Source organism: Pezoporus occidentalis, unplaced genomic scaffold, assembly GCF_034315485.1.
Source record: "Pezoporus occidentalis ecotype Australia unplaced genomic scaffold, CSIRO_AGI_Poc_V1 ctg19, whole genome shotgun sequence".
Taxonomy (NCBI): Eukaryota; Metazoa; Chordata; class Aves; order Psittaciformes; family Psittacidae; genus Pezoporus; species Pezoporus occidentalis.
This window is the reverse complement of record NW_026913748.1, coordinates 1,719,801-1,743,507: the sequence shown is the minus strand read 5'-3', so window position 1 is coordinate 1,743,507 and position 23,707 is coordinate 1,719,801. Positions and strand designations below refer to the sequence as shown.

The following is a 23,707-nucleotide window of genomic DNA, read 5'->3' as shown; positions in this document are numbered from 1 at the left end:
ATAATAGCTACTTTTACTGAATATTAATCTACTTTCAGAATTGTCTTGTGAGACAAAGCCCAAATCAATCCGGCTTTGAACTGATATAGCAACAACCTGCTCCATCCCATGTAGGGATGGGACATTGAGAGCAGCTAGACACATTCTTGACTCAGACTTCTGCCTTCGGAAAACATGCTGGATGCTCCCGCATCGGCCTTTTGACTGCGTATAGTCTTGCCCATGTGTTAGGATGGCTGTGTGCCTGTGCACAAAGTGTTATGCCAGTTTCACTGAGGTACAAGTGCCAAGCAAAATGGACTTGGCTGGGCAGGCTGCATAGCTCTGAGAGTGTACTGAGAGGCTGCAGTAAGTCTTTTTTGGTAACAAGAATGTCAGAGGAGTAGCACAAGTATGTTCTCATGTTTGTTGACACCCATATGCTGAAGGAGGTTGTTCAGGAAAGAAAGGTAGGTTTCTGTGCCTGCATCTGCTGGTGCTAGTCATTGCTGTTGAGTAGTAATAAATTGTAGGCAGTAAGGATCTCTTGGCAGTGTGGAGAAAGAGCCATAGCAGATGACGCTGTCAGGGCCAGGGCTGGGTTGCTGTTACACCCTCCCTCTGCCCCTTAGTAGGTGTATTCAAGGCAAGTGCCTGATGCCTTTCAGATATAAAAAGTTCAAGAAAAATAGAGAGACAGACCTTAATGACGTCTTGATAGTCATGACAGCCTACGCCATGGTTTCCATGAAGCACTAAAGAGGAGAATACTGCACTGTTAGCTACACCCGAGCTGTGGTTAAGTGTAACTGACCATCATGTGTCAGTGGCTGGAAAGAACCATTAGCTGAATAAATGAATGTTAATGTCATCACAACTCCAGAAAACCCTTTCCTCAGGTAGCAATAGCAGTTTGCCCTCAGCAACTTGTAGTGGTATACATGGTGTTTTTCTAATGTATAGTTCAATTTTTCAAAGGGGGGGGGACACGGATGACACGGGGGATGGGGACGTGGGGGGATGGGACAGGAGGAAGAAAATGCTAGGCCTCTGATGCTAATATCTTTACAGGACTTTGCAACTATGGAAAACGTTATTCCTTCTGTCCTGGAGCATAGATGACCTAAATGTAATATACTGTAAATATGGATTGTGATAAATCATCAGGTGGCAAAGGAAATTATTAAAAAGAGGGGGGGGGATGATTCTGCTTGATAGCTCTTTATGTTTATAGCCAGAGGTGGGCAAGAACCAAAGGCCAGGTAAGTGATAGGGCTTCTCCTGCTTAAGCCCAGAGCTGGAGAAGGGCATCCCTGTAATGTGTAGGTTTATATTTAGCAGTCAGTCCCAAAGCTTCATCTTACCTGTGCAAAAGTGTCTAAGTAGACCTGTAGAGGATCCATCCTCTGGATCCTGAGACCTGAGGTCTCCATCCCATCTACTCAATAAAACTAATTTAGAATAATTGATTTATTTATTTTTTTTTACCATTTAAATGTTTTTCACAATCAAATGCGTTCCTTTCTAGATGACACCACTAATAAACCAGGCCTGTGACATCCTGCTGTGTAACTTGAAAGCCTATGCAGATTCTGGCAAAGCTTTTGATATCCAGAGGTATGTTCAACATGCCAGAAATTAGTAGCAGATTTAAATAAAAGAAAAAAAAAAGGGGGGGGGGGGAGTCAATAGTTGCAGTTATTCTAAATATGCACTTTACAGTACAAAAGATGTTTCCCCCCCCCCCCCCCCCTTTCCTAGCTTTTATGAGTGGAGATCATAGTTTTAATAGGGAATGTGTCTGATAGATGCCTTTTCTTCCTGGGGGCAGCCATTGCATACTTGAAAAGTAATTTTGGAAAAGCATCTAATGTATTTCTAGCTGTTGTTTAATGAAGTTTGAACAGCTGGAAGCAGAAAGGAAAGCTGCATCAGTCTCTGTCCAGCCTGCTTTCTACAGTCTGCCAATAATGTACAAATATAGGAATTGATCTAGTATCAAATGCCTCCAGTCCATCACCCTCTTGCTTTTTTTTTATGTGAGGGGTTTTGGGCACTTAATCATTCTTACCACATTCTTCCTGACCTCCTCTAATGGCACTCTAGCCTTTTGTGAACAACGGGATCCGTACTCCAGATGAGAATGCACCATTGATTTATGAAACGGCACTTTAATATTTTCCATACTGTGCTTTCTCCCATTTGTTATGCATTTAATATCCTACTATCTTTTTTTGTTACTCTTTCATCAGAGGTCTTCACTGAACCGTTCACAACACTGTCTAGTTCCTTCTCTGAGAAGATGCATTTCTTCTTGGACCCTATATGGTATATGAGTAGTTCAGGATGTGTTCTTTCTAACAGGTGCTATTTTACATATGCTTCATTTGCTGGTTTTGGTCAGCGCCCTCTGAAGTTCTTTCTGATTTCTGTCAAACTGGAGCAGTACAAATTGTTTTTTTTACCTAAAGAAATGCATATTTAGCCACAGTTCACCCAATTCTTTTCAAGTACCTGTGTACGTATGTACACAAGTGTATGTGTCAAAGAGATCTCTTTATTAAACATCTGTAGAGATCCTATGAAACCATGAGACATTCACTTAGCCTGGTGCTCTGATGAAAACTGACCTTTTGAGTCTTTCCAGGCTTGTCCCTTTTTTCCATTTGTCTTTTGTCTTTGCCTGGTCTTTCAGCTATTGGTCCATGATAGGGTTTCACCTCTCAAGAGGCACTTTGGAAAAGACCTTTTGAAAGTATAAATGAATGATGTTGACCATCTCAGAATATGATCTTCCAATTGTTTTATCATACTATGAACAGGTTTGACATATATAAATGTGATTCTCATTGTAATGCAGTTTCCCAGAATTGCCTGGGGAACCATTTTTTGTAGGTAAATACCCTATCTGCAACCCTCTGTCAACTTTTACATTAGCTGTCTTTAGACAGCTAAAAATGTTGTGTTTCACAAAATTTAGGTTTTAAGCTTTTTCAGTACCAGATAATTTGATATTAGCCTTTTGTAAGGGAGCACAGGAAAACTGTTATTGAAGACTTGACCACAGATCAGTAGAATTAAATTTCAAGGATATTTTACGTTTCCGGTCCATTTATCTCAAAACTAAATGTAGCTGATAACGTCCAGTAGAAATAAAGATGGTGACACAACTGGATAGATGGTCAGATATCCAGGGAGAGATTCAGTAAGTTCTGAAGTTCCTAGATAATGGTCCACAGATAATTTGTACTTCTCAAAGCATTTGCTGCTCCTCTGTAGAGACACAGATTTCGCATGGTATCAGCTCTTCTTGTTTTTCACCATGATTTTACATTACAAACAAGCTAGCAAGAAGATGAAGGAAATTCTTAGTAGGAAATTTTACTTAAAGCACCTCTTGTCACTGAGAGTTTAGACTTGGACTGGTCACAGGTGTAGTTGCTGCCATTTAAAATGAGAAAAATTATCTCTTTTGTGAGGATGCATACTAAGAAAATGCTTATTAATTTCTGATAATGACTGTTGCATTTGATTTTGAGGTAATAACAAATGAAACCATTTATTTTTAATAATTTTAGCAGAATTATTTTGCTATATGAAGGTATGTGCACTTTGTAGAAAGAGAGAAGGTGATCATTATTAAGCACTGAATTTGTAAGAATGATGGAAACATGTCTTGTTGGCAAAGCTCAAATCTAAATGCAAAAAGAAAAATCAGAAGCAAAAATTAATGTTATGTGATGTTTGTAAAAGCAAGATATTAATGGATATGTAATTTGTAGCTAACGACTTACCATTCTTCAACTCCATGCAGGTGTTACAACTGCTTTACCTTGGATGTTGTTGGTAGCGTAGCTTTTGGTACTGAGGTGGATTCTCAGAAGAATCCTGATGACCCCTTTGTTAAGAATTGCAGAACATTCTTTGAAACGTCTTTGTTTAAGCCTCTCCTTATTCTAACCCGTGAGTATAGTCTACCTTTGTCTACTTCTTTAGGGTAATTTTCTAAAAGTCATTCTCAAACTGCAACACATGCTGGAACAGGAGCAGGAAGATATATAGCAGACTTTATTTCAAAGGTGTTCAGAATGCAACCTACAGGCCAAGTATACCGTCGAGATTTCCACCATATGGTCTATTACTCTTTTCACCATTAATGCAACTTTCTCCAGAAACTGAGAGTCTGGGGAGACAATGCTTCCAGTTGATATGAGTGGAAGGTTTCTGGGACCTGTAGTTTCTACAGCATCTCTTTTAATACACTTCTGCATTAAAAGAGAGTAACTGCCCTTTGGAGCGTGGGAGTAAAGTTTTTGTGCTCCCAGTTCATTTCGTAGAGATTGAAATCCCACCCATAAAAAACAGTGGGCTAATAATCCAACTAAAGAAAAGAGATGAAGGAACATAAACAGATAGTGTAAGTCCTCCAAATTCTCATATAAATAGCAGCAGCAGCCTGGTTGATGGCTATAAAGGATAAAGATGATAAGTGCCAGCACAAGCTGTCATTAAGAGAATGTGTTTATTTTCAGGTGAATAGGTAAGGGAATGCAAGAATTAGGGTATAAAGCCATTTAGTTCTAAGGCATGAAAGCTCAGGCTTCATGGTGATGCAAGGGCAGTAAGAATCATAGCTGAGAAAGTTGCAACATAATCAAGGTTGTTGAGGTTTTACAGTCTTGCTATCTAGACCTGCACACAGTAGTGTCAGGTGGCACAGTGGCAAAGTTTCCTGTGCCCATCTGATCCTGCTGGCATTACAGATTGCACCTGTACTAGCAGTACATGAACTGTTTCCTTCTGGAGTTGTGTATCCAAAATGTCCTGGGGTTAATGTTTAACCTGATTGAAAAGTGTACTTTATGACTGATTTCTGAAGGGACAAAAATGTACCTCTGTGTGTCTAAGATCGTGTCCTTTATCAAAGCAAGTTTCTCTGGGATTGGATTCCTTGGCTGATCTCTTTTTACTCGTACATTCTGCTGGCAGCACAGGGGTTTTCTGGTTTTGTTAGTCTTAACCTATTCATAAGTTAACAATGAGTTTACTGAGATGCAAGGCTTCACTCAGGTTTCTAGCTCCTGACTATAAAGGCCATGGACTGGAAACCGTTCTTGTGATAACATCCTGCTTCCAGAGTCTTTGCTCTGTTTAGAGAAGCAAAATAAAATGGTAAACCAATATCGTAATATTGGTGAACTGTAAATGAGAATGACCACTACACTATTTCATGGATCTGCGCCATAAGCTGATAGACTAGTTCAAGATCCTTCACCTTTTTTATGTAGTTGTTTGAGTAGCAGGGAAAATATTTTTCCCCTTTGTTGTGGTGGCTCAGTGGCATCAAGAAGCTGAACTGAAATTCTGAAGCATTGTGGAAGCAAGCTTGGAAGGCATCTGTCTGGCAGGTAGTTCTGGCCAACATGGAATTTCTAAAAGGAAATCCTTTACCAGCCTAGGGGGGGCAGAAAAAAAGAGAAAGAAGGAGAGGGCCAGAGAGGAAAAAAACTGGTTTCACAAAAGTAACACATCCCACTTGAAGAGTTTTATAATGTTAATGAAAGGAGGGGGGTATTATATGCCTTTACAGTGTGAGTCATTGTTTTATTCTTTAACATCTCTTACAGTTTCTTTCCCATTTATAATGATCCCATTGCTCCAGATTTTGCCAAACAGGAAACAAAAGGAACTGAATGGATTTTTTATTCAAACCATAAAAAATGCAATTGTCTTCAGAAACCAGCAAGATGCAGCTGAGGTAAGGCTATTTCTGTGATATATATGGGGATAAGCAAATGTATTGAGGAAGAACTGGGAGCAGCATAAGCCTCCATTGAAAAAGTAGACTCCGACTGTTTGAACATTCAAAGCAGTTTAGTGAAAATTTTATTTGTTTATTCATTTTAGTGAAAATTTCATTCATTTATTCATTTTTAGCTTTGTGTACCATCAACCAGGCTTGGTGTTGATGCAGAGTTGTTAACTCATTGCAAGAAAGACTGCTTCTCTTAGTATTGTTTGGGTTGACTTTTCAACCCAGTTTCTAGACCCAGAAGGGAGGATTTATCCTGTAGAATTTTTTCTCATCCTGAAGTCAGGTGTTTTGTCTCAGGTTTTGTCTGCCTTAAGGACCAGAGAAAAGGGAGCCCCCACTGAGCTTATCAACCCAGTCATTACCTAGGAGCTGAGGCAGGTTTCATATTGTCCTGTGACAGTTCCTTCTGCTTTTGAAAATGGAAAGAACCTGAAGGTATGATTAGCAGACATTTGATATTGAGATGGCTAAAGAGAAAGGTAGTAAATTTTAGCTAACGTGTGCAAACTAATGGGTGTTCATTATTAGCAAATCATTTGTTATCCATATATTTCTCTTTTGTCTGGATGTAAGTACTTCCATTTTGTTAGTCTTTGCTTTAGTCACTGTTTTGTGAAGTACCTGAAGGCATATGCGTTATTATGAAAATCTTTTTTTGATACACGAAGCGTTTGGAACACAGGCATGTGCTTCAGTTCTGTGATACAAAAGTTCATCAGGTCTGCTTGTCCTTTTAAGACCATTTTTTTAACTGCAGACTGCATATTTTATCCCTAAAAATAAGTTAACCACTTAATTATGGATGTGTAGTGAGAAACAAAGAATATCGATGAGAATTCCATTTTAAAGGTAACTAAGACAAGCTTTGCATATCAATTGACATGAAACATGCCACAACATACACATTAAGAAGCTGTTAATATTGAAATATGAGATGTTTTTTACCACTTTGAGGTGAAGAGCAATTCTGATAGCACAAGAGCACAGGTGAGAACAAATCCTCCCAACTTTTTCTCACAGCTTAGCCTCACAGCTCTCACCTTTCAGGAAAAAACTGTATTTTAATTTACCCTGTATTACATCCAGGACATATCTAAAAATCAAATTCATTTTCAAAGATTTTGCTGCTCTTTTCTTTGACTTTTTCTGCAGTGAAGTCTCACTTCTTTATTTGTTGCACTTTATTACCACACGCTTCTTATCTTTCTTCCAGCCCACCTTTATGGGTCTTTGCCCAATCAGCCTTTAGGTCTTTGTCTCCATCCTTCTTTAGATCCAAAAGATTGTAAGCATCACTGACCAGCCACAAATGATTCATGATTCATAACCATGGTTCCTCGGCCAGGCTGAGTGGTGGTTGAATATTTTCTAACACGGATGGTGTAGCTAAACTACTTGTAGACACGTCATTTCTAGTGCACAGATCCAGTGTGAACTTACAATGACATACTGGCGTGGCTGTATATATGAAGAGTTTTGAATCAAAGATTCATGCCAAAGGGTTTCCATGAAAAGTCTATTCTGTGTATCAATTATAAAAGGATAAAAGGGACAATGGAACAATCTAGTGTGGATTTAAAGTAGTTAATATATTAACTACTATTAATGAAATATAATATATGCAATTTCTGTGGCAATAGCCCTGCGGCTAATTTAGCATGAGCTAAATCCTTGACTATACTATAGGTGGTCATTCCTTCAAGCTGCAGACTGAGATGAAGGGCAGCAGGTGGGTATGGGTAGGAGAAAACACAAAGAAAAGCATGATTGTAGTATAGGAGGCAGCATTCTCTGCATATGCAGCCTGCTTGCAGGTTTCAGTGGTTGACGGCACAGAGGTGTAAGGTTATATTGGAAGGGAAGTAGGGAGGTGCTGTAAGAGACACATGGCCGTAGCTACCCACTATCGGGGCAATGTGGAGGAAAGTACAAGGTCCATGTTTGCTTAACAGTGGGTGCACAAGTCCATGACTGGCTGTGGTCCTGCTTGCTCCTGGACTTCTGTCCAGTTTGCAAAATTGGCATATGGGAGCTATTTCAAGCATTGGGAATTAGACACTTAGGACGAGATTTCTGAGAGCGCATTATGTCCGCTTTGCAATTCAGGATCATTAACATGGCTTTCAAAATCAACTGGAAAGTTTGGAACTTCCTTTTCTCCCCCCCTTTTCATTGCCTGTCATGTACCATGCGCTTAGAATTTTGACTATTTGAGATTGGTTGGTGGCACACAAGTTGTGTTACAAGTATAGGCAACTTAATAATTTGCCAGGAACATAAAAATGGTGTGTGAAACAGATCAAAATGCAGCTGTGTCCAATTTAATGCAGAAATGTAATTTGTAGAGATTAGGTGTCCCAGATAGCCTTGCATTTATGGGCTGTGTCCTAGGTCTCAAATGATGAAATGTACTCACTGAAGTCAGTCAGAGTTTTGGCATGGAATTTTAATGAGGCCAAGATATAACTGGTAGCTACTGATCGTTTGTGCTAGTAACTGGAGCTATGAGTAATGTCTTCTGGTCTCCCTGTGCTGCATTAGGCCAGTGGGTACTCATGAGTTTGCCACATTCCTAGATGTTACATCGTGTGCATTGTTTACTCCTCATTGATTTTATCACCATTAAAAATGCTTTTGGGAAGAAAAAAAAAAAAAAAAGCCTGTGGAGCAAGCTGTAGAACAATGGAAAGCTCCAGGAAAAGTGAATTAGCTGAAGCTTGTCTTCCTCTCATCTGCAGCTAACATGAACAAAGAATAAAGAAAGGCCAAAAAACAATGTGACAAGCAAAGTCAGCCTGTTATCATCCCTGTTCTATCAGTAAGTGAAACAATGCTTCTGAATGCCTGAAGATAATCCCATGGGCAGATAGTAATTTTACAGCCAGGTTTAGATCTAATAATATGCTTGCAGCTTGTATGAGAGCTGTGGTGTCACTTTCTCTTATCCCATCGGTTAGTGCTGCAGATGTCATTTTAATTATATACTATCTTTCTGTGGTCAGTCAAATAATTTCAGTCCTGGTTATTCCACTCATTTGGCTTATGTACAAAAACATTTAGTGGTTGTACTTTAGAAATTTTAATATATTATATTTATTCATGGATTCCAATTATTGTAAAATGCTTTTCCTACTGTTTACAGAAGAGCAAATTCACCCTCCTCAGAAGAAGCAGCACAAATTTAATGCATCACTTAACACCTACTTTGAAGACTCCAGCAGGATTTCAGCGTTCAAATACCTTATCCTGATTATCTGCCCAGGTTTAAATTTTTCCCTGAGGCAAAATGTTTCCAGAAACAGGGCAGATAGACTGTTTGTTTACTTCAATAAATGATAGTTTGATAGATTTTGATTTAATAATCTGATATGCAAATCATTATGCATGTAAGAGTTGTTTTTCTGTCATGTTATAGCTCAGTTCTTAACCTACCAGTCTATTTTAAATGATGGTATCTAGATGAAGAGTCATTCATGGTGTTCAAAATTGAGACTCCTTTCTAAAACTGTGGGTTGAAAGCCCCCTCAGCAGATGAAAGGCCAGAATTTAATTTGTAATACATAGTAATAACAACAGTTGGAATGTAGCAATTTAAGGACAGTGCAAAACATTATTTTTGGAAAATTACAATAGGTGGAAAAACATAGTTTTCAAAATATGCAACCTTTAACAAGGAGGATTTGAGATTTTATAGAAGCTAAACCACATTCTTTTGGCATTCCCTGACTTTTCCAGCCATTCTGTCTGGTGTGTATGCATAATTCAAGGTCACTAGTCCATGCCAGGCAAGTAATGATCTGATGTTTCTGATGATGATCAGCTGTTTCTTGGCAGTCTCAAGCCCGTTTAAAATGAGAGGGTGACAAATCACAGAGAAGTATCACCAGAACTTTATTCATTGGCATCTCAGTTGGCAGTTTAGTTAATCTGCTTGGAGACCTACAGACTACTTGAATGCTTTTGGTTTACTTGTGGAGCAGACAGAAAGAACAACTGGAGTAGAGTGTGAAGGCTGTGCTGCTGTGACCCATGCTCCCTGTGAGCTACATGGTGTAAAGCCACAAAGAAACTGTGTGGTGATGTCAGTCCTGGTGATGAACTGGCCTCCTGTGAATTGGTATGTCCCTGTGATGCCCTGAAATCTACTGCAGTAGATCTAGATCAAAAGAGGTTTTCCTCCGGTCAGCATTTGCTAGGGAAGAATTGCAACCCCCTCCAGTTTTCCCCACTTCCCATCCTTGCTCCTGGCCATTTTTTTTCCACAGTCCTAGGAAGGGCAGTCTGCTCTGCTGTCCCCAGGCTGCTCATACCCCTGGGCAGGCACAAGTGATTCCTGGTGAGTGGAGATCCTTTGGTTTTTCAGCATCAGCCATCAGAGACTAAAAAAGGTCAGGAAACTGAATTTTGAGGAAGTCCGAAACTAAGGTGTTTAAATGCTTGCAAAGGCAAGAGAGCTGCCCTTTCACTACGGGCTACCAGTAGAAGTGTGCTATGAGAAGGTGGTATCTTTTAATATCTTTCTGGGAAATGGTGGCCTGGTTACAACTTTAATCTCTTGAACACCGATTCCCAGGGAAAAACGTGTAATGAGCTCCCCTAAATGCTTTACCTAAGGGGAAGAGGGACATATGTATGTGTACCTGCATTCTAGAGGATAACGGACAATCTGAAAACCTAATTACTGTGGCACTCTGTTCTTTTCTCTTCCTTCCCCAGCAGTTCCCTAGAGTTTTTCCTTTTTATGAACTAATGAACTATTTTATTCAAGAGCTGCTTGAAATGAGTTGAGCAGAGGTAATCCTTCTGAAAAAGTCTGATTTTCTCCTTGTCAAGGGAAAACTGTACAATTACTAAGAAAACTTAGTTAAAAATTTGCTAAATACTATGTACATTCCAGGACCTGTGTGTGTGTTTGAACTGTGGAAATGCAGTACAGATGTTAAAAAGTAAATATTTTTCTAAGGAAACAGCAGATGGGAGGATTAGACACCTAATAGTGTGCAGTTTTCTTGCCTTGTAGAAAACCAAGAAAACTTGTTTATATTTGAAAGGTGGTGTCCTTTTAAGGATACACACGCTATGGCAATGTTGAAATAATCCATTTTAATTGATTAATAAAGCAATAGCAAAGCAAAGGATCAGACCGGTTCTGTTGTTTTCCTAAGTCTGTAGAAAGAATGCTGCCATTCTGTTTCAGTGGGCTGTTCTCACGGTTTGATCATGTCATTATCCAGTGCCTTTTTCAGAGGGAAATGTGAAGTGGGCTTTCCAAAAATGTACATGTGTGTCTTAAAAATAGAGAGGGATTTTGTGGGATTTTGCTAAATACAGGGTTTGAACTCAAATCTCAAACCTGTATCTCGGCTGCTTTAAGCAAAAATAATATATTAAAAATCTTTTTAACGTTAAATCTGGTATCTGTGCTTGGGCAGCATACAGTTATTCTAAGATGGGAAAAAAAGTGGCATTATGTTAAAAGGCATTTTAGTTATTCACCTTCTTTTTAAAATCAAGCCATTACTGCTTGCTTTTAAAATTGTGTTCCATCCTTCCCACATTTGAACAAAAGTCCTTCTTTTTAAAATATTTTTCTTAAAGATGTAATGAATTTTATAACTTCCTTAGGATTTCTTAAGTGGGCGTTTAAACATAGCAAGTCTTCAAAACCTCAAATGGAGATGAGCTTGAAATCCCTATTACTTTAGGTCACCATTTAAATTTCTTGATCAGTCTGCTGTTATCTTTCCAGCAATGAATTGCAGCCTTACAGAATGAGATCTTTTGGTTTCAGGCCTGGGCTGAAGTGTCTAGCTGAGGTGCTTTCATCCTGAAATGCAGTTCTGCAGTCCCTCTGCTCAAAGAGATCAAGAACAGAATAAGTAACGAGAGTGGCGACTTTCTCGCCTCCCCGAGGCGTGTTGATGGGGAAGCAGGCAGTTTTGCATTACTGCTGCATCTGTCTCAGTTCTTCAGCCCAGCACACCTGTGAGCCCAGTGCTTTATGAGCACTGCAGTCACAAGAAGATAGCAAATGTCTACTTGATTACCGGCTGCCAGCAAACAGGTCTAACGCGCAGATTTTGCTCTTATCACACCAACTCTATTGCCTCCTTGCTTATGGAGCAGAGGACTTTATAGATCCTAGGCAAGGAACGGGCAGATGGTATCATGTATTTATTATCTGCCCCACTCCAGCAGACCCTACAGCAACCGTAACAATATAATTATGGCACCTGGGGCTCTCTTCAATACCTCCATCTCTTCCCACTCCCTTTTAGTCTTTTTCATTGCTACTGAGTATCTTCACTTCTTCTTTATGGGACGACAGAAGCAGTGTCCCTATCTCATGTTTCACAATGCTGCACTTCAGCTAGAGTGTGGGGTTCAAAATGCCATCACACATGTGAGCTATCTCATTGACTTCTTGGAGCACGTGACTCAGTTTGCAAGAATACAGACTTGTACCAAAGGACAGAAGTGAAATCAAAGCCCCAGAGTGTTCATACTGATGAGGCTGGTGTTTTTTGTGCCCAGAGTTGCCAAGAATGATCTTGCAGACAGTACTGGGAAAAACATATCTTTGCAGGAAAAGCTAAGCTCACTGAGAGGTGTGTGGTGGAGCTCCTTCAGAGGGGCTTCCAAAATATGGTACTCTGCCCCTTTCTGGGGAACTCACTTTAGCAGCATTAATCCACAGGAAGTCATTAAGCCAACAGAATGCCTGCAGAGTTATAGGGAGGAAGGGCTTATGCTTCTGTCAATAAGGTTTGCATGCATTTTCCTCCTGTTTTCACCAGCCAGTGAAGGAAGTGAAGATGGACATTTGGCTTTGCTGATCTACAGCATATGAGAAACATCTTTTAATTGAGAAGGGTGGGATTTTTAGTGTTGAAAAAAGGCTTTTCATCAGAGCAAAAATAAATAAACCCACATGCTCAGTTGTTGGTAATGTCAAGGGTTTTAGTGACTTTTAAAAATTGTGTTTATCTGGTAATGTCACTTAAAATGCTGTTTATAAAAAATCCAGGCCAAAAGATAGCTTAAGGACTCTTACAAATAATGTTTGTAGCAAAATTTCTCTGAAAAATGGGAGGAGGAAAGAATTGAAAGGCAAACCTCTCTTTTTCAAAGAAACCACTCCATCATTAAAGGGGAAATCAAAAGTCCTCGGTTTTTCTTTTGTCCAGCCCTACTCACACGTCCTTCTAGGTGCTGGTTGTTGTGGCTGTACCCTGTTTTCCCTGTTCTTGATGTTGAAGGGGAAGGAGCGGTTACAGCTCTGTTTTATGTGTCCATAAAAATAAGAAGGGCAAGAGTTAATTGTGCTTTGAAAGTGGGATCCAGCAAATACCGCTGTGTCACTAAGGTTTACGGTGACCTGATCATCAGAGGCAAAAAACAGAGGATGAAGAAGCAAAAAAAAAAAAAAGGTGGATGTTCCCTAAAGGGTCTGGGTCTCTTGCTTCTCCTCTGCAACCTGGACCTGGCCTACCCCACCATGAATTTTTTGCTTTACCCTCCCTTCTGATGGCAAGGGGTCCCTGTGCTTGTTATCCAGAGAGAAGTTCAAACACTGAAAATCCTGTTTATGCCTGTGGTAATTCCCTGTGGGCAATAACGTCAGTGCTGGCCACTTGTCCCAGCCTGATCCTGTGCTAGTAATGAGTATTCGCAGCATGCATTTCAATGTCTGATTAAATCTTTCTGAAAGGCCATCTGTTTGAGGAGGAGGATGTGGCATAGGCTTTAATACTTTTTATACCTGCTACTCAATACTGCTGTTTCATGACCTTAGACGTAAAGTTTGTCCCCTAGTTAGTTAGCATCTCTCTTGGTACTCCAATCAGAGAAAGTAATTGAATCAATGTGGATGCAACCTTTTGGGTCACTGTGTGTCTTTGGGGAAATGTTCCTGAGTGTTGGGTCACAGAAGTTGCACATACTCAATGGGACTTCGTTGTGTCCAGGGCTGAGAAAAACGTATGTGTTTTCTGAGAAGGGAGTAAAGCATCTGCAGCTGCCTTTCTTTTGTAGCACTGGGAGCAGAATCTGATGTAGTCGTATATCTGCTAATACTTGCCAAATCAGTAAGTAATGTAGCCTTTCTGCTGCGTGTTCTCATCTGTGCAAAATACTCAGCCTAACCAGTGTTGCATCTGTTTTTCAGGGTTTTTCCTATAGGCTTGGAAGCAGAGTTTCCCTTTGCGATTCCCTCAGCATGAAGTAAATCTTCTTCAACGTGTCTTTTACCACTTCCTGTCATTTGATTTCTTTCATAATATGGTCTCAGTATTCATTGCATTGGCTGAAGGGACAAAAGTTGTGTATGTATGTTCTCTTTCTTTGTAACTTCTCTCTCTTACATTTCCTCATCTCTTCTGTATGTTACTCTTTCTGTCTGTCCCTTCCAAGTTTCTCAGAAGATCCTACTGTAGGTGACTGAAAGCCCTTCCTTTTTCCTGCTTCATCTATGATCTGGTCTTTACCCAGGGTGTAGGGTTTTCAAATCCGCAAACAAAGGGAATCTTGCCATGAGATGAAATCATCTGGAGATTAATTTTCTGCGTAAGAGGGTGGTGGCCTTTAATGCCAAGGTGGAATATGAGATCTAATCTTCATTACATAGCCTTCATTTCTTTTTTTCTTTTTACTTTTGATCTAAATCTACAAGGGTTCTAAAGACTGGGAGCTTTTTGTGTTTATTTTATCAATGTAATAGCATATTTGGGTACTTTCCTTCTACAAACAGACTTTATTCTGACATATGTAACTAGAGCATGGCATCTAAATTCTTAGAAAAAAATCACAGATTTACTGACCTAATTGCAGTAACAGAGCTTTCCCTTCCTCTGTCATTTTAAACATTTTCTTTTTTTATCTTTTCGTATTTAACCTTTTTTTACTATTTTTCTTCTTTTATCTGTTATTGGTTCACCTGCCTTCCTCCCTGAGTTGCTCTCAGAGCTAGGAGGGGAAGTTGCAGCACTTGTGGTATTAGTGGGTGATCTTCAAATTTGTCTCAGTAAGTCTCTCTGTTTCTCTGTTTGCCTACAGTGACCCCGCTCAGCCCCACGCACTGCTGCCTTCTTGCAATACAATATGACCTTTTCTGCAGCAGTTCTGAAAAAGCTGTTCCGTGATATTTCGTTCTGACTCAACCGTTTTGTCCATCTGTTGACATGTTTTGATCTCTGGAGATTTTTCCCTTGATTATCTCAATTGTTGTTATCTACTTTGCAAAGATCACTCCTTTGATCTTTCTCCCTTTTCTCTTGTGTCTACTTATCTTAGTAGATCCATACGCCTACTTAAAAGAGACACTGACAGCCTGTCTTGCCAAAAGGAGAACCATTTATGTGGCCAGCTTTTGAACCTGGTGCAAGTTGGTCTGACCATCTCAATGCGCTTTGTTTGATGGGGCAGTTTTCTTATTGCCACCATGCCCAGGCTGCCCCAGGGGCTGCCTTTTCCCCTTCCTGCCTGCTGGAGCCAGCAGAGCCCGAGGCCTTTGCTAGCCCCTATCCGCTCATGTCCATATCTGGATTTTTGAGCATAATTTAACATTAGATTTACTTATTATGGAAAACGACAGATTGTCTGTCACTGGAAACCCTGAGGAGAGGCTTTCTAAAATGTGCCCTTGATGTCAGCTGGCTGCGAGGCACGAATCCCCTCGTGGCATTCCGCCGTCTGAGGAGCCTGAACCCTTGCAGTGATTCTTCTCCCTCCCAAAAGTCTGCCTAGGAAATCCTGTATCCACAGCAGTCAGTGGCAGCCCTGCCCTCACTTCACAGCCTGTGGCTGTGCAGGGCTTTTTCTCCACTTTCTTCACAGCAACTGTCCTTCCTTTTTCCCTCCCACTGGGATAAGCAAGCTATATCTAAGAGAGATAGAGACTAGAAGGGAACCAAGCACCTCCTTTCTCTCTCAAACAGAAATGTACACTTTTAGTAATGTAATCCCAATTAAAAACATACCAATTAAAACAGGCTTTTTAGTAGGTCTCTAGGGAGAGGAGCCATAATTCACATTAAAATGTAAAGCTTAAGAAGCAGGAAGAGCTAGGTGCATTGCAAGTGCCCAAATACTCAGTGATTTTAATTACAGTGGAAACTTCATAAATTGCTTTGTGCCACAATCTATTATTAACAGCTTAATGAATATCACTGCTGCCTGTTTTATACTGCTCCATGGTGAACATTATTGTCAGTATTTCAGTTGCAAGTTCTGATTTTTAGCATGTTTGTAACTTGGCCACTTAAAAAGAGGAGGAGGGTGAAAGTCTGCAGGCTTGGCTTTGGGTCTGGGTAAGTCTTGGGCTGCAGCATCCCAAAAGAGAGACAGGTGCAAAGATGGATCTTTTGTGTGTTACCAGTATTAGGACTGGCCAGGGATTAAATATGCTTCTTGCCCAGTTTAAGAGCAATGTCACAGCAAAGGGCCCTTATAGAATCATAGAACGGTTTGGGTAGGATGTGACCTTAAAGCTCATCCAGTTGCAACCCCCTGCCATGGGCAGGAACACCTTCCACTAGACCAGGTTGCTCAAAGCCCCATCCAACCTGGTCTTGAACACTTCTGGGGATGAGGCAGCCACAGCTTCCCTGGGGAACCTGTGCCAGTGCTTCACCACCGTCATAGTGAAGAATTTCTTCTTAGTATCTAATCTAAATCCCTCCTTTGGCATCTTAAAGCCATTCCCCCTTGTCCTATGGCAAGCTGAGGGCTCACCAGAGCATGGGGCTACCTTTACATGTACTGTTTCACTGCACAATACCCAGTAGGCTGGAGCACTGTTTGGGGTGTCTTTCAGGAGTAAAAGGAAATGGTGGTGTGACAGCCCATGATCAAGTATGCTGATTAGCTTAATTTGGAGTGCGGAAAGTGTAATTTGATTCAAATTTTCCAAGTTTTAGCTAGCAAAAAGCTGATTTGAGGTCTGGAATTAGGCAAGTCCTTTTGGAACACTGAAATATAAACTGGGATTGTGCTCAGATTTCAGGGATGAAACTTTTTTTTCCTTGACAGTTACTATGGCTGTAATTGCGCTAATGTTAAGATGCTCTATATTGTATATTTATAGTAAACTGGTACCTTCCCCCCCCCCCCCTTTTAAAAAAGGATATTTCAAGGATAAAAGTTATTATTAGGAATGTTATTATTTTAGATGCTAACAGCAGGTATAGTGGGCTTATAGTTGTGCCCCATTGAAGTATAAAGCTGTAGGGATTTAGATAGCCATGGTCTGGCTTCTATGACATTTATTATTTATTGTGGGTGTTTTGTTTGCACTTGATTGTGTGGTCTGAGCAGAAGGTCACAGTCCCCAAAGTGGGGTTACTGCCAGGTGTTTGACAAGATCTTGACAAGATCTGAGTGAGATGCAAGGTAGATTTCAGGACAGAAATGACCAGGAACTGCTCTTCTGACTCAGTGCTCTTCAGAGAAGTCACAAGTGCCTGTACAGGATAAACATGATTCATATGAATGTGACTGATGTCTTGGATTTTGCTATTATTATTCTGATTATGTTTTCCTGGAAAGCAACAAAAGCATGTTCGCTTTTGCCATCTCAGACATGGCAGCATTATTCATAATGATGTTAACATGCACCCTGCCAATTACACAGAGCTTTCCCAGTTCATTATATCAATAATTGCACATAGGATTATTACATTTTTTTTCCTTGTGAAAAATCTTTCATTGACAGAGGAGTAATGATGCCTGTAAGTTGTTTAAGTATTGCTCAGTCAGGGATATATAAGATGTGGGACATGTCCTCATATTTTTGGGGAGAAAGACAGCTGGTATTCTGGCATGCTGTCAGTATTCATGTGTTTCTGAAGTTGTAATTGTGGTTTTTAGCTTGACTTTAGGAAGCATTCCAGACCACATTGCTGCCTGACTGTCATTTTTCATGGATCCCTGTACTGGCAGAGGACAAAGTGGCATGAAATACATAAAATGCCATCTAATTTTGCTTTTGTTCTTAAATTCACGCACACATGCTTCTTTTGTGTGTTTATCAGTATGCGCAAAATGTGTATATGTGTGAGATAATAGCTGTGTAAATATTAGAAAGTCGTACTGAAACTTTGAGAGGAGAGCAGGGGGAGAATCCTTCCTGCTACCAAGGAGCCATCTATTGGATAAAACCCATAACTGAACCCAGCATCCATGGAACTGCAGAGGGTAACACAATTTGTTATTGGTCACCGGGTGTCTCAAAATAATCCTTTTCTTCTCAATGCTGCTTTTATACCCACTGCATTAGAAACCTGTGCCCCTTCATGCACCCAAGTGGAGATCAGATATAGGGGTGATTTATGTAATATTGGTAAAAGCCAATTTAATATAGCCAAAGATCCAGGATAAATTCTAATGTACAGTGCAGGTGTGATTATGCATGGATAAACCAGCTGCAGGATTGCCTGGCAGCAGTGGAGAAGCATTGGTCAGAGAAGTAATAGAGAAGTGTTTTTTCCATATTATTAACGAAGAACATAAATAACATTAACTGTCCTTTCTTTACACCAGTACACGTCATTTATATCAGTCTCACAGACATAATTAATGTAGTTAAAAAAATATATAATTTTTTTTTTTAGTTACCCAGAATTACTTAAGGCCATCACAAAACCAAATAATGAGGTGTTCCTTCCCTCAAAACATATGCAATCTATATGTAATGTGATGCAGAAAGAGAGGATCTTGAACAAACCATGGGGAGGGCTGAGGGGGGACAGGATGTGAACAGTGAATTCCCAGAATGGCCCTGAAATGTTCTGATGGCTCTTCAAAGTGAGTCGTAGGGCTTTGCAAGCATGTTAAAGAGAGCATATGGGACAGGAAGAACAAAGGATAAAGAAGCAATAACGAGATTCCTGTGCATTTTCTTGGATGTGAGGCAACAGCTAAAACCAGAACTCTTTATTAATTGGGAATTAAATTTAAGCAAATACAATTATAATCTGTGGCAAAAAGAAAAGGAAGAGAGTGTTGACTGCAACAGCAGCTTTTAGTCAGCAATTTGAGTCAGCAGAGGGTCAAGCTTCTGGGTGACAGACCCTTAGTCTAAAGCACTCCCTTCCTGCATCCTCCCTTCCTCCTGCAAATAGCAGAGGGGAGGAGTGTCGGATGGTTTAGTGGGAGCCCAGATAAGCTTTGGGAGAGGATGTGTGCATACAGTGTGCAGCAGTGTGGTCAGCTCATTGCTGATTTGGGAGTTGGTGTCTATTCCGCACACTGGCATGTATGGGGGATCCGTCCTGTTCTTCCTCAGCACCCAGTTATTTCATCTCATGCTATATTTGACCAGTGTTTGTTCTCAGAGCCTCACTCCTCCACCTCCAAGCAGCAAAACACATGTGGGGCAGGAGAAACTCTGCTGCCACACACACAGATCTAATGTTTATTGTTTGTACTCTGATAATACTGGGAGTCATTATCAAAGTGTTGTTATCCTACATGTTTTGCAAATACTCAGTGTAAAGGTTGCAGTCCACCGTTATTTGTTACCAGTGTCTCTCGCTCACCATGATTCAAGGATTAGGAAAGCTGGATGAACCTCTCTACATCCATTGCATTTTGGGCTGTTTTCTGAGCCTTCCCCCCATGTGCACGCGATGGAGGGAACTGTGGTGGTTCTACTGTCATGCTGTGTTTTGGCCTGAGGTGCCAACCAGCTGCTGCAAAGGGCATGACACTTGTTTGCTGTTAGACTGAATTTCATGGAGAAACTTAGTGCTTCTTTCATATATCCAGCTCATTCTGCTCAGCCTGGTATTGGAAGGGAAAATTGCCAGAGTTGGAGCAAACAGTTCATTAGTGGTGTAAATGGACCAGACTGTGGGCAATCCCTTGGTCTTGCACTGAACTACTGGAAGGGGTTCCACCTCCCTTGGCAAGCCATAGGTTTCTGTGTGGGCACTCATAATTAATGAAGCAGTCAAATAGGTGTGTGCATTATTTTCTGCCTCACATAATTGTAGTATATCTTCATCCTATGTACCACTTCAGCTAAGTTAGGCCTCCAATTCGGATCTTTGCATCTTAGTCAACAGGTCCACACACTGAAGTTTAAAAGCAGCTTCCTTCTACAAAAGCCAGGAGGAGTTACATTAGTCTTGTCTCAACTAGAAACAGTTCTTTGCTTTCTCTCCATTCAATAACAATGAGATCTGAAATTCACATTTATTTTCATCCATGAACTGTGTGGGAACGTCTCGAGAAGGTGACTGTTGCCTTTCAAGATGTAAGCTCCCTAGTGCCTCCTGCAGCAGTTTAAGCTAAAGGGAAACGGGTCCCCAACAAAATCCTGGTTTTAAGAACTCCTCCCCTGCTTGATTTTCAGGTTGAAATAGCTTGCCCATGGCTCTATAGATTACTAATGCTTTTACTTTAACTTTGCCTTTTGAAGGTCAGAAAAGTGCACAATTTTTGAGAGAGAAACCTTCAATACCTGAGCACTCTTTTCCCTCACCTCATGAATAGAGGCACTACCACGTGAAAATAATTTTGTATTTTTTAGCAGTATTACGTTTCTGTTATCCGCATGTTTTGTTAAAGATCTGCTGATGTAATATATCTAGAGAGAGACACACATAAAACAAGTACAGATTGTGAAGCCTCAGACGTTACAGGTGTAGCTGGGTGAAAACTTATGATCTGCAATATCTGTGATGAGTCTCTGGAGGAAGGGATACATCTCCAGTGATGAAAATGGTTCACTGCTGGGGTGGACTGCCTGGAGAGGCTGTGGAAAGCTAGAGTTTGGCTGGGTTTTTAAGAACAGGTTAGACAAACAGCTGTCAGTGTTTGTTTGGCTGATGCTGCCTCATGGCAAGGGGATGCATTAGATAACTTGCCGAGTTCCTTCCAGGCTCCTTTCCCCCATGTGATAGTGCTTTTGCCTTAAACTCTTTGAGTCTGTGAAAATCTGTTTTCATCCTAGGTCTTAAAGGGTTTTCTGAGATCATCATTAGCTTTTCCTCACAGGGTTTTATGAGATTTGATGTGTGTTATACTGATTTTACAGATGGAGAAGCTGCATCAGTAATAACTGTGTTTTAAAGGCAAAAAAAACTGTGTGCAGCTTTAAGCATCCCAGATTCTGTGGAGGTTAGTGCTTTAACTTGTAAGTCGTATCAGCCACTGCAGATTTAGTGGCAAACTCAGCCAATAAAATCCATGTCATACTTGAATTTAAACTTATCCCTGTTTTTGGGTTGGTTTTATTTATTTAATTATTTATTTATTTGCTTATTTATGTTAAAGAGCATTGGTCACCTATAGAAGATATATTTTGTTACCGTGCTTAATACTTCACATGCTCAGGTGCTTTCATCAGTTTGCTGATGTTCCTGCCTCTTCTGGGCGTGCTCAGCATTTCATGTAGCATTTTTGCAGCATTATTGTAAGGAGACTTCTTTTTTTCTTTCAGGTAGAAAGCAAAGGCATTTCTGTGGGTTCTGACATCAAATGTCGTGTCACTGAATACTCACAGTGCTCCCTCATTGCTATGAACTACTGCCACAAACTCACGTAGGAGTTTAGTGATGATAATATATGAAAATACCAGAACTAGTCCAAAGTTATACAAAATCTTCTCAGTCTGGGGTTTCACTACAAATGTTAAGATCAGGGCAGGCTGGCAAAAGCCTGCTTGGCTTTCTGCACTGCACTCAGGAATATATTTTTCTTTCTGCTTTAAATTTACTCAGATTTTTAATGCGAGTTACATTGCTTTGTAAGATGTGCCTGCCCTCAGATATTCAGCCAATATACAATAAAAAAATTACAGTGGTTTCACCAGCTGATTAACAAATGCAAACAAAAGAGTTTTTTTTCTGCCAGCCTGGTAGTATCCCAGCCACTCTTGAGCAATGGCTGTACGCTGCAGTTCAAGAGACTCCAGGTCCTTCCAGAGGTGGGCATCCCTCATGAGAGTATCACAGAATTAATTAAATTGGAAAAGACCTTTAAGATCATCAAGTCCAACCTTTATCCCAGGACTGCCAAGACCACCACTAAACCATGTCACTGAGGGCCTCATCTACACGGTTTTGAACACTTCCAGGGACGGTGATTCCACCACTTTCCAGGGCAGCCTGTGCCAATGCCTGACCACCCTTTCGGCGAAGACATTTTTCTTAATACCCAATCTAAACCTCCTCTGACACAGCTTGAGGCCATTGCCTCTTGTCCTGTCACTTGTTCCTTGGGAGAAGAGCCCAGCCACTTTCTCTCTCCATCCTCCTTTCAGGTAGTTGTAGAGTGATAAGGTTCCCCCTGAGCCTTTCTTTCTCCAGACTAAACAACCCCAGTTCCCTCAGCTGTTCCCCAGTATGGATCAAGGCCTCAGCCTTCAGATGCACAAATTTAAGGGCTGTCAGCTCTGGCCTCCCTGTTAATTTCAGCTTCTGGGTTCAAGCACAAGGGCAAAGGACCACCACTCGGAAATGTTTTGAGACTCTATGTATCAGCAGACACACTGGCTTTTTTGAGATTTCACTTGAGAAGCTAAATGAAACCTGCAAGTGGTAGGGAGAGGATGAATTTGATTCTTTCAAAGAAGTTTGGCAAAACGATAGTTTTAGTGGGACTGTATTTTATGCTTCTTTTTCAGAAAGATCTAGGTAGCTGCCATGGTGCTCTACTAGTAACTTCAGAGTGACACAGGTTTGTCTCACCTAAGAAGATGGCTGCTAAATCAAACATATGAAATTGATGTGGATGTAAACTAATGTAGAAGTGTTTGTACCTGTTTGTAGAAACTGAAATAATGAGAGATGAGAGCTTTCTACCTGTTAAATAAAGATTCCTGAAGCTTAGCTTCTGCTTTTCATGAGCTACTATCAGAGCATTTGAGAAAGGCTAGGAGGGTCTGCAGTGTTTATTGAGAGTGGTATTACATATATTAGCAGCATCACATTTGTGTGACTTTTGCAGCACAGAAAGTGCTTTACAGAATACCAACCAATCGTGTCATCTAGTTTGACTCCTTGATTCATTTTTGGGTTACCTTTCATAGTTCTGGTCTCTTCTGAACACAAAATGGGGAGCTGAACTATCAAGAGTGTTGCAAAATTTGCGTGTAGTTTGCAGAAAATGCAACAGAAGTCACAGCATTAATAACAAAAAATTCAACACATTTGGTAGATTTCCTTAAGTAATTTTTGACTTCACCTTGCAGGGAATGGCTCAATCTCTCTACCAAAAGCATAACCCCAGGGTCCCCTGGATCCCCAAAGCAGCATGAATTTGCCTAAAGGTCAGCTGGTATGGTGATCTTACATATGAAAGCACAGTTCCCTGTTTAGGATGGAAGAAGCTGGAGACATCCCCCACCCCCCAGGACCCTTGCCTCCTGTGAGAAAAGTCATGATAGATCACACATATGAGAGATATAGCTCTCTTTTTCTGACAGCTGCAAAACTTAAAAGCAGTGATTTGAGGAGGAGTGATAGATACTGCCGGATTGGCCTTCCCCAGTATAGCACGCATCTATTCTTCCTGCGTGTAGCACGTAGCCAGCTCGTTACGGTTCTGTGCAGAATGATTTCTCTGCATGGCCAGGTGATGCTTAAGGAGACTAATGAGAAGAATGATACAGCCCAGAACACTGGTGTCAGGAAATATATTGCAAGATGTCTATCTTGGGGAAGCTGTACGCTGGGCTTGTCTTATTATATATTTCAAAGGGGATGTCTGTGTCATCACCAAGTTAGACATGCACCCTGCCCCATACTGCATTCAAATTAGATTTTTAGGTTTTCTTTCAAATAGCTTTCCATTCAGTTTTTATTAGCTTAATGATAGGCTCTGTGTTGTACGGGGGCAAAATAAGGGTCAGTCGCACCTGGTACACCGTTCTTTTGAAGTGGGAACTTGTTTCTGCGGCCATTGTAATAT

General features: G+C 40.6%; 1 protein-coding gene across 9 annotated transcripts in view; it reads left to right on the top strand.

Moving 5' to 3' along the window:
* TBXAS1 (thromboxane A synthase 1) overlaps positions 1 to 23,707 on the top strand; it is a 238,982-nt gene that overhangs the window by 145,481 nt on the left and 69,794 nt on the right. For all 9 annotated transcript variants that reach the window (XM_062616406.1, XM_062616407.1, XM_062616405.1 and 6 more), the window contains 3 exons: positions 1,508 to 1,596; positions 3,794 to 3,942; positions 5,607 to 5,737. In XM_062616406.1, the coding sequence (XP_062472390.1) occupies positions 1,508 to 1,596; positions 3,794 to 3,942; positions 5,607 to 5,737 (369 nt within the window). The remainder of the gene's footprint in view (positions 1 to 1,507; positions 1,597 to 3,793; positions 3,943 to 5,606; positions 5,738 to 23,707) is intronic.